Raw genomic sequence first — 13,228 nt, 5'->3', positions numbered from 1 at the left:
ACCCAAGCCAGAGATCAACCACTTGTTTTAACTACACTCACCATCTGCTTTAGAAAAATCCACACAAGACAACTTTTCTTTTGAAGGACAGTTAAAACTAAACTGCTGCAGGCTTAGGGCCGCTGTCACACATCAGATGCTGCCACACCTGCCCCAGTCAGCTGAACAAATCCTGAACAGAAGCAGCCACATCTACAAAGTCACAAGGAATAAATGCATTCCAGAACAACTGTTCCTTGTTTTATTGAATGGTTGAAGCAGGACTATATTCCAGGTATACTTAAATCAAGGGTTGGTCCACTCTTATCATCCAAAAGAACTGATTTTTTTTTATAATAATAACATCAACACAAATGGAAAGAACATGAAGCATCATAACAGGAACTTTCAACTGGTGATGTTAGACCATGACCAGACTGGTGCTACTTCAGGATTTACAGACTGCATTGCACAGACCAGCCACACCAGTGTTATTCACCTCCCAACCACGACAGTTCTGGGGTGATCTTTCTGTGTACAGCTCACCCCTGAGCCATCAACATGAGATCAAAATGCCATTTGTGCTACTCAAGTCTTAGAAATACTTCTATATTTAGTATTTTACTGAAGAATATTTACTTTCCTCTCTGAAGTTACATATAGCCATTATAAATATTTACATTAAACATTTACAGCTGGTTCATAATATACAACACAACGATTTAGCTATAATTTTTAAACCTTCTAGTGTAAAAGTTTCAAACAACATGTTGCTATCGTAATTTCAATTTATCTGGTTTGCACAGGCAGTACAGGGCATTTCAAAAACTCATGTTACATGATAAAAAAAATGGAATGATGTCACTTTAATAACAATTACTCCAGGGAGCGTTGTTTTGGTTTTTTTAAACAAGAAGATTTCAACTTCTAAATCCCATCTGGTGCTACTACTAACATTTAAAATAGTCTTGGAAGGGGGAAAAATACATAGAAATAAATACACCTTTAAAAAACTTCCACAATTAACCATGTCAGAATATTTCTTTTCCACAGAGGCTCAAGGAGACTTTGCTCTTCATCATTTTCCTGTGCTGAAACACGGTGCAGTTCAATCCATTCTTATCTTCTGATTTGTCATCCTATAAATAATGCTGTCATAGCCAGGATCCATGTTCCAGAGGTTGTAGGAGATAACTATCACAGCTAAAGCAAGACCTATCATCATCCACAGAACAATGTTGAAGATAACAGAGTAGTCGTAGTTATATGGATAGGCAAGGTTATATGGGTTTTCTTTTGTACTCTGCAATAAAGAAAATATTTATTACTTTAAAAGTGAGCTTGCACACCAAACATCTTGGCACCATCCAAAGCCTGAGCAACCTAAATAAGAGAGATGCACTTTTGTCTAGACAAATCTGATGCAAGGGCACAGAATGCGAAAAAGCGATTATGTGAGTGGCATCAGTGGAATCCAAAAGAAGGTGAGCGGAAAATTAAATTCAAAGTGCTGAACTTGGGGCAGAACAACCCAGGTGACAGCACAGGCTCAGGCTGGAGCTCCTGGTGGACAAGGGGAACAGGAGCCAGCAGTGCCTCTGGAACAACACAGGACAATTGCAACCTGCACTGTGTCTGGAGTCCAGCCATGGAAATCATGGCTTCCCACAGCTGGGAGGCAGGACTTGCATGCACTGGGGAGACAACACAGAAAGGCAAATTCTAACAAGGCATAAGGGAAAAAGTTTTCACCATGAAAGTGGTTAGTGCTTTGGAGCAAGAGAGGCTGTGGGACTTCCAGGGATGGACTTTTCAAGTACTTAGGTGAACAAGAACCCGAGCAACTTGATCTAGCTCCTAAATTAGTCCTGCTTTGAGCAGTAAGTTGGACTGGATGACCTCCAGAGCCCTCCTCAACTGAAGTTACTGAATGTCAAAGTGAAGATCAAGACAAGTAAGTAAGCTGCACCCACACCTAAATCATAGTCAGTATTTTAGTCCTTAAAAAAAAAGTTACACTCAGGTGAACTGATACACTTTGGATCACTTGTAAATGAGATGTAGAAAAATGTGGCTCTACTACCTGTGAAGCCTGGAGAATGGAGCGAGTCTTCCTTGAGAGGGGAGAGTTAAACTCCTTCACAGCCACCACTTCCACTACTGCATTCCCCCCATACAGATTAAACATCTCATCTGCAAACTGGAAAAGAAAGGGTGGTTTAATTAAAAGCCTAGACTGTAGCCAGGAATTAAGCTGAGTTTTGTTAGCAAGAGCTAGTACAGCAAAAGATGTTAACTTCAGGAATAATAATGAAAAGCTATAAAAGTTCACACTATTTTAGAATTTCACTAAGTGCCAACCTTCCCATGGTTTACAATGCCTCTTTCAAACCCCCAACCACTGCTCAGCAGACTGGCTTACGCTGCTTTTTGGGCTGAAACTTACTCTTGGATCCCTTTTACAAAAGGCCCATCCCCACATCATTTCCTAATTCTGTCAGTTCCTAAATATAAAAAAAATACAGGTTCTCAAACTCCCACTGGGTAACCATGAACCTGAATATTTTAATCTGGTCCAAGTGGTAATATGTCTAATATTTAAATATATTGGCTTAAGGTCAAAGAGCAATGCTTAGAGAAAACAAGTATTTGGCCTAACAAACTGATGGTTTTGAATTTTTTCACCACACTTTGGAAACTCTCAGAAGTGACTGATCTTAATAAAAATTTAACTAATTATTACCTAAGACCTGCAGAAGAATTACTTTCTTAAGCACACTGATGCATGAACAGCAGTTCTTTTAAAGTCTTAGAATTTTACATTTACATAGCTTTGTGGGCAAGGGTAAACTAACCACTGCACCTTGGGATAAAGATATTTCCACATTTCCAAGAGCCTCTTTTTGTGAGACATTCTGGTGCTTTCAAAGGCAAGGTGTTTAAGAAAAACAAATGTATCAAGTCATGTTGATACAAGGTTTCAATACACCCCTGCTCCTTTATTCAAAATATCTAAACACATTGTAGAATCATGCCAACACTTCCCAGAGAGGCAAATTGTAACATTCAATTTTATAAACTAAACAACAGCATTTTAAAAACCAAACAACAAAGACAAGCATGAGGCAAGCCAGCACTAATGAAGTTACATCTCACTTCTTTGTAGTTAAAATAAAATTATTTTCATAGTACTCATGAGTTTTGTTCATTAGGTAGACAATATACCTTTTGCAAAGAGTCTACAAGAATTTGAGAAGCATCCTTGAACTGCTGAGAGTCTTCTCCATATCGTTTTCCAACCTCTTCCAAACCAGACAGTTCCAGCGAATAAAGGTCTGGAGAGTGATCTTTGGCTAAGTGCTTGTGTCGAGACAGCTTTGGCACAACATTGAGGGTAGAAAGAAATTAATTCATACAAGGTTACTTTAAAAACATGTTGCACAAAATCCATTTACTTCGACTAATCCAGCCTCACTTTTTACAGTCATATTTCATAATGAGGAAATTGAATTCTTGCCAACAACCAGAAGACGTCCATAATAGTTTCTTTTTTTAATTCTACAGAAGAAAGCAGATGATCATTATGTAGCATCTGTTCCTAGCACGAGGTTACATACACATAATGGAGAGTGTACTAAAAGGAAATAGAATACTTATTGACATCAGAATATTTGTTCCGTAATTGCCATGAAAATAGAACTCAGAGAAAACAAAACCACGTAACCACAAGGCTTAGATACTATCATCTCCTTGCTTGAAGCTAGCCCTGGCAAATCTCAGTAGGTTGCAACTTCTACCTTGTGTTGTCCATGTACAAAAGTAGTTTGAGAAGTATCATCAAATAGTCAGAAAATCTAACCAATACAACCCAAATTATCTCAAGGGAGAGTAGTGATATTCTTCCATTTCTGCAGGTGAGAAGATGCAGCACTGATATTTGCCTGCACAAAACAACAGTCTCTGAAAACAAGGAATTTAATCCCATCTTCCCAACTACTTAAACTGCGGCACTTCTAGCCTGCAAAACAAAATCAAGTTGTTCTACCTCATTTTTTCAAGAGCCCCATTTCTCTCCACTAGCCCTTTACCTAATGTGAATTTTTGAGTTTTTCCATGACTCTTTCTTTCACTTCAGTAGTTAAGGGCTGCAGCCTAAAGGGCACACAGGAAAAATCCAAACCAAAATGAAACAAAAGGACCCACACACCACTGACCCACTAAAACAAACCCTAAAACACAGCAACAAGACAGCAGCTTCTTAGTAAAAAAAACCTCAATATTAAAAGCTCACCCCTCCATTGGAGCATTTCTACCACCATCACTATTCATGGCACAAAAGCCACTCCAAGCTTTTCAGATAAAGTGATATTTTGCAGTAAAATGGTGGACAGGGCAAAGAACATGTTCTTTACTACCATTATAGCTCTCAAGTTAGACACTAAAGAACGCCCCAGCGAATTGTTCATTGAGTATTCCAGAATTCCCCTGTTCTGACCAAACAGAACACAAAAGAAAACTACATGATTAAGGTTCTCATTCACAATTGCAGTGATGGGGCTGATACAAATTGAATGCATTATTTAAACTGAAGCAACCAGCTGATGACACACTAGAGTATGTATCACTGGTAGCCAAGTACCCTGGCTATGGCTTCTCAACTTTAAAGATCACTGAAGTTTGTGACACAATGCAGGGGAAAATGTTTTAAAAACACCTTACCAGGCTTGCAATATCATGTAGGACTTGAAGTTCTGACAGGAAAAGCAAGTCAACCTGAGGAAAGAGGCAGAGACAGCTATGAAAACCCGAGTTAGGGAAGTCTTGTATAGTTGCAAGTATTTTGTAACAGTTGTCTGCTGCAACATCAGAACATGCTAGAAGGATAAAGTTTACTTTCAATAAAGTTACTTAGAAAAATATGTTTGAACTTAGTTAATTCAGTTAGAAAAAATTAGGAACGGCCTCTTAGGCAAAGAAAGAGGGAAGAAAAAGCAGGAAAGGAGAAAAGCACAAGCTAACTAAGGCTATTAGAAAATACTGTGTTTAGAGTCCAAGATACCCCTAATTAGGGTTTTTTTTCTTTTCAAAGTCCCGTGCCGGAGTCGGAAAGAAGAGCGGATCTCACAGCTCGGTCTTGAAAGGTGTTTATTAAGTTTTTTATCTGAGGGTCAGCACACCGCCTCACACCAGGCTTAGCACGCTGAAAGACACCACAGCCAAGAGCACAAGACTTGGTGTCCAAGGTCTCTTAAAGGTTTCCAACCCAATTAACTCTTGAAACGTACTATATTTACAATTTTGTACCAATAACTACTACCAATTCTAGACACGCAATTTTCTACATCACATACATTCTACCAACATCTTTGTGCCACCGTCACAGCAGAAGATGGAGTAGAAGAAGAAGTAGTACTTAAAGACACTGCCCAACATTCTCCATCTTGCCTCTATCTTCCATTCTAAAGACCCCAAACTACAAATTTTCACCGTGACAAACTAAACATCTAATTTAAACTTTTGTTGTTCTCTTTTCCTCCATAAGTGTTGGCAATTTTTCCCATGGGCTAAGGTCAAAGGCAATGCTTTCCTGGGGTCCCGGCAGGGGTCCCAGACCCTCCAGGGCAGTTTGAGGAGTTTTCCCCATGCCCTGTACTCCAACAAGAAAAAAACCCCAGAGAAATTCCCAGAGATGAATGTTTTTTTACCTCGTTGTTCCTGCTGAGGGAGTTGAGCGGGAGGGAGGTGAGGATGGAGCTGTCCTGGAAGAGGCGGCTCCGCAGCTGGCGCAGCGTGACCGAGAGATCCTCAAAGACGGCGTTGGCCTTGCCCACCATGTACACCCTCTGCAGGGACAGCCCCTGGTTACTGCCAGCACAGCCTCCTGCCTGGCCTCTCCAGCCACACACTAATGACCAACCATGCTTCCAACCTCCAGCCCAGGATTTCATGTCACCAACTGGGGTTTGCTCCAGCCGCGCAAATGGAAAAAGGTTTCCCTGTCTGGGATTTGTGGAACCAGGAGTGAAGCAATGCTCACCTCCTCACTGGGGGCCAGCTGCAGCACCACGGGCGTCTCCTCAGAAAACAGAGTATGGATGGCATTTGCAACACTGTCCAGACTGAAAGGAACGGCCTGGAAAACAAGGTCTAGTCAGATCTTTGGGTTAAACAGAGGCTACTGATCTTTACTACAAAAGAAAAGCAAAGGGTATGCATATTTCCAAAGTGATAATAAGGAATAGGAACCCATCTGCAAAGCAAAGCATCACCAGTGTATCTATGAACATATTTTATTCATTATTATGAATTTTATTTATGTGGCAGACACAATATATTCCGAAGAACTCCAAGGGACTATGAGTGTGAATTAAGAGGATTATTTAGGCTTAGATTACAGCCTTGCTTATTAGTAAAACAAGACCAACAAATATAGAAGCAATGCTTCTATATAAAAAGGGAAACAATTTCACTACAAATGGAAAGTTATGAACCACAAAAAAACTGATGGGTGAAAATATACCAGCAGAAAGACCAACTGCTGAAACAAAAAAAGATACATATAAAAAAACCCTACTAAAATAGAAGAAATGCTAGCATAGTATAGTGCCATTACTGGCAAGCTAATAGAACTGTTAGTTTTTTCAAACACTTACTTGTGGGTTTTATTAAAAAAAGACACAGAATGGCACATTTCCATTCACTACTTAAAGTGTCCTATGACAGAAGAGGCAACGGCATAGATTTAAACCCAGGAAATTTTAACTAAACACAAGAACAAAGTTTTTTTACTCCAAGGGTGGTCAAATACTGGCAGAGGTCATGGAGTCTCCATTTGTGGAGATGCTCATATCCTGACAGTGCTGGTCAGCCTGCTCTGGTGGATCCTGCTTGATCAGGGCGTTGGATGAGACAATTTCCAGAGCTCCCTTCCAACCTAAAGGATTCTCTGTAGCTGTAACAAGCCTGAGAAGCCTTAGCGAAGACAGACAGTGGTAGGTAAATGTAATGTGTGTTGATTTCTTCTTGATACAATATAATGGAACCGTGTCTCTAAGTGCTGTATTTCACAGTCAAGTACTTAAGGAAAACTCAAAAGACCACTTAGAGGGTGATACAGTACATCAAAAGATCAAGCCATATAAAATGTTATCACACACTCAGCTGAAGCAAAAAACAATTCTGACTTTGAAATATTTAGTTACTGTGGAAGAAGTGGATTGTTACAAACATTAAAATCAGCTGTCTCTCAAGGAGAACATGTTTAGGACAAACAAAGCATGATGAACTGAACTCGACACCGGAAGCCCTGGGTGATCTCAAGGGCCTCCCACCTTGTACAGAATCCTGAGTAGATTATTGACCCATCAGTTCAGGGGACATGCAAACTCTAAGGGAAGTAGGAAATAAGTGAACATCAGGGACTACAGCAGAGAATGATGTAATTGTCATTAGACCACAGGAGTCCCAGGAGTCATATGACAGTTCCAAATGTGGATACTCACATTCTCAATGGGGTAAGAAAACCCTTTCACAGGCAGTTTGTCCACGCCCTTCACTGTCACCAGCACAGTGGCTTGTGGCCGGTGAAACAGATCACCCACGGCCAGCCCAGGCCAGGGGAGGTCCTAGGACAAAACAGCAAAAAACCAAAAAAAAACGTTTTATTTCACAGGCAAAGAGAAGCGTTCTTCCCACTATTAAAGCAAAACAATTTATTATCCTGTTAATGCCTCTCTGCAGGACAGCCTATTGGAAATTTCATGGAGAAGTAAGTTAATACTTTCATCCTGAGTAATGCCAGTCAACTGTTAGTTTGAAAGCTGCCAGTAACTTCATAGCAAAGTCTACACTAAGAAAACATTACACATAATGGATACATGAGGAGTTATTTCCCATAATTAAATTATAAATACTTTAGTCTGTATTTAGTAAGTGAAGGCTGAACTTAAAAAGCCCACTAACATCTTGATATTTCCAGCACAAGAAAGAAACAGGGTGGAAAGGAAGGGGAAGAGAGGAATGTGTCAATCACAACAACGGGCAACTAAACTTAAATGTACAAATTTGCACAGAAATATAAAAAGATTTCTTAGTAGCTTACTACAATTACAAATCAGTAAGAGCACAGTGGAGGCTGACTTGTTTATTCAGGCACAAAATACAAATTCATGTGCCAGGAATAAAGGCAAACAGATTTCCCCATTTGTGTAAATGACATAACTGCCCTTTTTATTGAAAGCCAATTTAATTGCATTTTAGAATTAAATGTCATTGACATTATCATTTGTATCACCTCACAGAAACAAAGGAAAAACCCTTTGAAGCATCATCAGGGACAAAAATGGGGTTTGGTTTTGTTTTCCTTTAACAAGGGAAGAATACTGAATGACTCTTTATGAGAATTCCCAGTGTAACACACTAAGAACTCCAAATTCTCTGCAGTGGCCTTGCTGCACTGTCAGTTTATGTTCCCAGACCACAGCTTTGATGTGAGCTGCAAGAGAAGTGCCTGGGCCCTACAGTACTCTCCTTACCAGGGCTGAGAGCTGCCCACACAGAGATCTCTGCCTTAGGGACAGCTTTCAGGAACTCTAAGTTCCAGGCCTGAACTGAATAATCATTCAAACACTTCCTTCCCTGCCTGCTTCTAGGATTTGAATTATTAGTAAGACAGAACTATTCCTAAAGGATGCTACAGAGCCATCCCAACAAATTAATCCCAAGCTGTGGCAAAGGCACAGAGTGAGTACTGAAACACTTTTTTCCATGATATCCATGACATCTCTCTGGATGAGCAGGATGCCAAATAGACAGAACAAGCTAAACCGCACTGTTTTTCTGGGTGTCTTTATATGCAACACACACAATACTATTCAATATATTGGTTTTTCCTGATAAAATAATCAAAATTTGCTCCTCAGTCGTACTACTCATACAAGTTTGTTAGTAGCTTTGATGACAAAAAAGCAGCATTAATTGACAGCAAGGTATTTTCAATTCCAGAACACAGGCTAAGCAGCCTCGCATTCACACCAGCCTTATCAGACCTCTTGCCTAGCTGATGTATGGAAGAAATGAGAACTGGCTGCCCTCACCAGCACTGTGAGAATGCCTCAGCCTGCAGATTTCAGTATCTGGCTGCACACAGACACTGCCAAAGATATCTGGCTATTACACTTTCATCTGCTACTTCAACAGCCACTCATCCCTGCTGAAGCCCAGCAAAAAAATTCAGTAAGCAAGGTGGAATCAATCCAAGGGCTCCTGCTCATGCGCCCCACTTGAAATAGTGCTAAAGTTATATTCCAATACTTAAAGTGGAGAAACACTACCACAAATCATGTTTCCAAGGTTTTGGATTATTTCCTAAGTAACCAACATACTTGTTCTAACTCTGCCCAGCAGACAGGCTTGCTGACCTGACAAAATGCCTGCCTTGCCAAGCCATTTCTCCATCTTCAGATTACTCAGGAGCAGAGCCCTACAGAGAGCTTGTGTGCAAGAAGCGACAGCGGTGCCACAGATTCTCAGTTTGTGAGCATGGATGGGGGGGAGATACAGCACACAGCTGGGTTTCAGAGGAACAGCACTGGAAAGCCTCTGCAGGCTTCCTTCAACAGCTGGTGACTCAAATCAGCCAGCTAGCACAGCTTCTGGCTGCTCATATGACCCACACAGCTCCAGCCTGGAAACCACCTCTGTCAAGTCATGCATTCCTCAAGACAAACTGGGCAATATTTTATATATTCCAGCACATGACAGGAAGATTTGCATCCTGAGTGAGCAGCTCTGTAGCTTTAGAGGCATTTCACCAGCAAGGAACATACTTCTTCAACAGAAAAGCCCATGGTCAGTGCAGCGACGTCCGGGATCCGCTCGCCAGGAATGGGCCAACTTCCATCCCGGAAAACAACCGACTGAGGGGATCGTAACACACTGAATTCACCACCACACACTCCTGAAAAACAGACATGAAAAAGCTGTCAGAGTTCCTGCAATCTTTTTCTTCACATAACAGAGAAAAGATCATATTTGAGCTTTCATTTCTTCTGCCTCCTTCCCATGCCTGTCAGTTTATGGAAAGTCAGGAATGAGAACTGGTCATTTTAATGCTCTGGAATACAAAATAACGTTTCTATACAGCAACGACTGAGAATTTCCAGATCCATATTAACGAAAGTAGGACAATTATTCAAACAACAGCACAGCACAGTTCTGTGCAACAAGCTACAAGTAGTCTTACAGTTCAGACCTGGTAAAGGGAACTCTCAGTGGAGTCAGGCAGACTCCAAAATCCCATTAAGCTCACATAGTACCAACACAACTCTGCTTCCAGGCCTGCTTGGCACAACACCTCTGTTCCTGCAGGCAACAGCCAGAGCCACTGAGCCCAGAGCCAGGAAGTCCAGTGGAATTTGTCAGTGCTGGCTTAAACCAGGAACTGCCAGGAAAACCTGGCTCCTGCAGAGCAGCTCTGGTGCCCCTGCTCTGCCTCCTCCACCTCATGTTTGTCCTGCTTGGATGCAGCACTGCACCTGAGCTGATTGTGTAGAGCCAGAAAACTGGGTTTTTTTCACTCATCTGGGATCCTCCTTCACTCTCTTCCCCATTACCCTGAATAGCAAAGTTGACCAAAGGCATATTTCTAAACTGTTTCATGATGACAGTAATTTACCCCATAATAAAGTCAGAAAGGACTCCACAAAAATAAGAGAAGGGCTTGTTTCAACCTGGCTTCCTATCTTAAAGTCACTTAGGCACAGCTGCAATATTGTGTACACCAAAATTTATCTAAATAAATTTTAAAACTGATTTGGTACATCTAAGCAGCAACAAGCACAATGCAAAATTTCAGGCATATGCTCCCCAGTGAGCAATCTGAGCAGGTTGCCATCAGAAAACTGATTTGATACAAGAAAATCAAGTAATAGAGTAACAACTACTTGCAGACCTGTATGTTCATGTTCTAATTATACAATTAATCTGACTGATACCTCAAAATTAATAACCTAATTGTCTAAAGAAAATAGAAGTATTTATTTGTATGACCACCGAAAACTGGTTACCAATCCAAGCAGTGATATATAAGAATTCCAGGGCTATTTACAAAAACAATGCAATAGTAAACTGATGTGTTGTGCAGCTAAAAACTTCCACAATATTAATTTAACTAATGTGACCTTGAAGATGCTGTTCCAAAGGCTGGCTCACCATCATGCAGTAAATGTTGACAGTAAACCTGAGCTGTGTTATGATAAACACACCAAAGGACAAAGTTCTGAGATGCAGGCTGGGGAGAGGGCAAAAGGAAGGAAAGAGGCCAAACCAAATGATATTCATGGAGTAGATTAAAGAATTTATTTAAGTTGATGTCTTCCTTGGGTGGCCAGGCAAATTTTAATGGTGGATCAACACACACTCTGAAGGGCAGAAATGTTTCCAGACCAACTTCTTTAAGTAAGAATTTACAAAATGGCTACAAATCCATAGGATTTCAGATGCTGCTCTCCACAAGCCTATTACACAGTCACCTTATTAAGGACAAACTGGCTTACTTAGGGCAGGATTGCTCAGGTGGATAATATCAGAGCATTCACCCTTCAAAACTGAATTTCCCTCACTAGACTTGTTCAAGATTACAACAATTAAAACTAAATTTGAAGTTGGGAACATCAGCAGAATCTCTCTAATTGCCTAGGGAAGAGTTATCCTAATTCCTACCCTACCAAAGTTGTACCTCAGGTTCTCAAAAGCCTTTGTGAACCTGGAGAGCTAAGGAACATGGACTAAGAAATATTGACAGGCCCTGGAAGTGCCATCACAAGCCTGACTCACAGAGGGTAACAGAGTGACCACAGAAACAGCTCAGCAGAACGTGAAAATTCGTACAAAATAACAAAATTATGTGTGTCTATCACAGAATCAACAGAGTTGGAAGAGACCTCTAAGCCATCAGGTCCAACCATCAACCCAGCACTGCCACTGTAACCCCTAAACCAGATCATCCAGTGCCAGATCCCTCTTAAACACTCCAGGGGTGGTGACTCCATCACCTCCCCGGGCAACCTATTCCAATGCCTCACCCCAGCAGTGAAAAAAAATTTCCTAGTACCTGATCTGAATCCCTCTGTCTCAGCTTATAGAACTGCATTTTAATATAATTTGTATACAGTATAAATTACTTTAATAAAGTAACATATTACACATAATTATGCATATGCATAATAAAAATATACAATATATTATCTACATGTATATGATAATTTTGTGATGTAATTACATAAATAATTTTATATAACTACAATAAAATTATAGAAAGTTATAATTTAATAAACCCAACTCTTGGACCGAAAGGGACAGGATAAAAGGGCTCGAACACGGTCTCTGGGGGGGGATGGGGGGGTGGGGGCAGGGAGCTGCAGCACAGTGACAGCCCCCCGCTCCCAGCCCCCGGTGCTGACCCTGACACCCACAGACACAGACGATCCCCCTCACCTTCCCCCTTCACCTTTCCCCTCCCCAGCACTGCGGCCCAGCCCCCTTCCCGCAATCTCCCCCTGCAGCGGCCAGGCGGCGCTCCCCGCTGCCCCGGCGCTCCCCCGCGCCGGCCCGTCCCCGCTCACCCACCGGCGACACAAGCCGCCGCCACCAGCGCCGCCAACCCCAGGGCCCGGCCGGCCCCGCCGCGCCGCCCCATGTCCGCCATGAGCCACCGCCGGGCCGCGCCGCGGACGCACACACTGAGCGCCCTGCCCGCCGCCTGACGGACCGCCGCCGCGGCCAATCAGCAGGCGGGGTTCAGGACGGGTGGGCGGGACTCGGCGGAGTTGACCAATTGCCGCACCGCCCCTGTCACGGGGCTGAGCAGTCAGCTGTCCCGCTGGGGGCGGAGTCTTTGTTTGAGTGGCGTTCTCACTTGACCAATCAGATCGGGAGGGGTCTCTGCACCATTTTCCTCCCCGCACTGTAAACTCAGTGGGAGCGGTGAGGAGGCGGAGCCAACAGACAGCTGATTCAGCCAATCGGAGAGCGGGGGTAGGGGACTATGCTCCGCCCACGCCCGTTAGACTGACAGCGAAGGGGCGGGGTAAAACCGTGATTGACAGTCGAATGCACCATTGAGAGAGCGAGGCGCCGGCTCCGCCCCTCGGCCGCCGTGTGGCTAGCGGGTCTTTGAGTATGGGATTGTCGGTGGTTTGTTCTGTCCCCGTCGTTGTCCTCGTCGTTCCCCTTGTCTGTGCCCCCGCCT

The 13,228-nt window shown here is 42.4% G+C and overlaps 1 protein-coding gene across 1 annotated transcript; it reads right to left on the bottom strand.

Moving 5' to 3' along the window:
• Window positions 1-214: 214 nt before the first annotated feature.
• On the bottom strand, window positions 215-12,723 carry ATP6AP2 (ATPase H+ transporting accessory protein 2). The gene is made up of 9 exons (XM_066177033.1): window positions 12,607-12,723; window positions 9,807-9,937; window positions 7,482-7,604; window positions 6,017-6,112; window positions 5,685-5,822; window positions 4,699-4,752; window positions 3,205-3,354; window positions 2,063-2,179; window positions 215-1,282 (listed from the first exon to the last, which is right to left on the bottom strand). Exons 1-9 carry the CDS (start codon window positions 12,683-12,685, stop codon window positions 1,088-1,090), a joined length of 1,083 nt encoding a protein of 360 aa, XP_066033130.1. The 5' UTR covers window positions 12,686-12,723; the 3' UTR covers window positions 215-1,087.
• Between the last annotated feature and the right edge of the window lie 505 nt (window positions 12,724-13,228).

The sequence above is a fragment of the Chamaea fasciata genome, unplaced genomic scaffold, assembly GCF_029207755.1.
Source record: "Chamaea fasciata isolate MVZ Bird 193981 ecotype frontalis unplaced genomic scaffold, bChaFas1.0.hap1 SCAF_2, whole genome shotgun sequence".
In the NCBI taxonomy this organism is placed as follows: Eukaryota; Metazoa; Chordata; class Aves; order Passeriformes; family Sylviidae; genus Chamaea; species Chamaea fasciata.
Note: the sequence above shows the minus strand (reverse complement) of the source record. Positions and strands in the feature narration are given on the sequence as shown.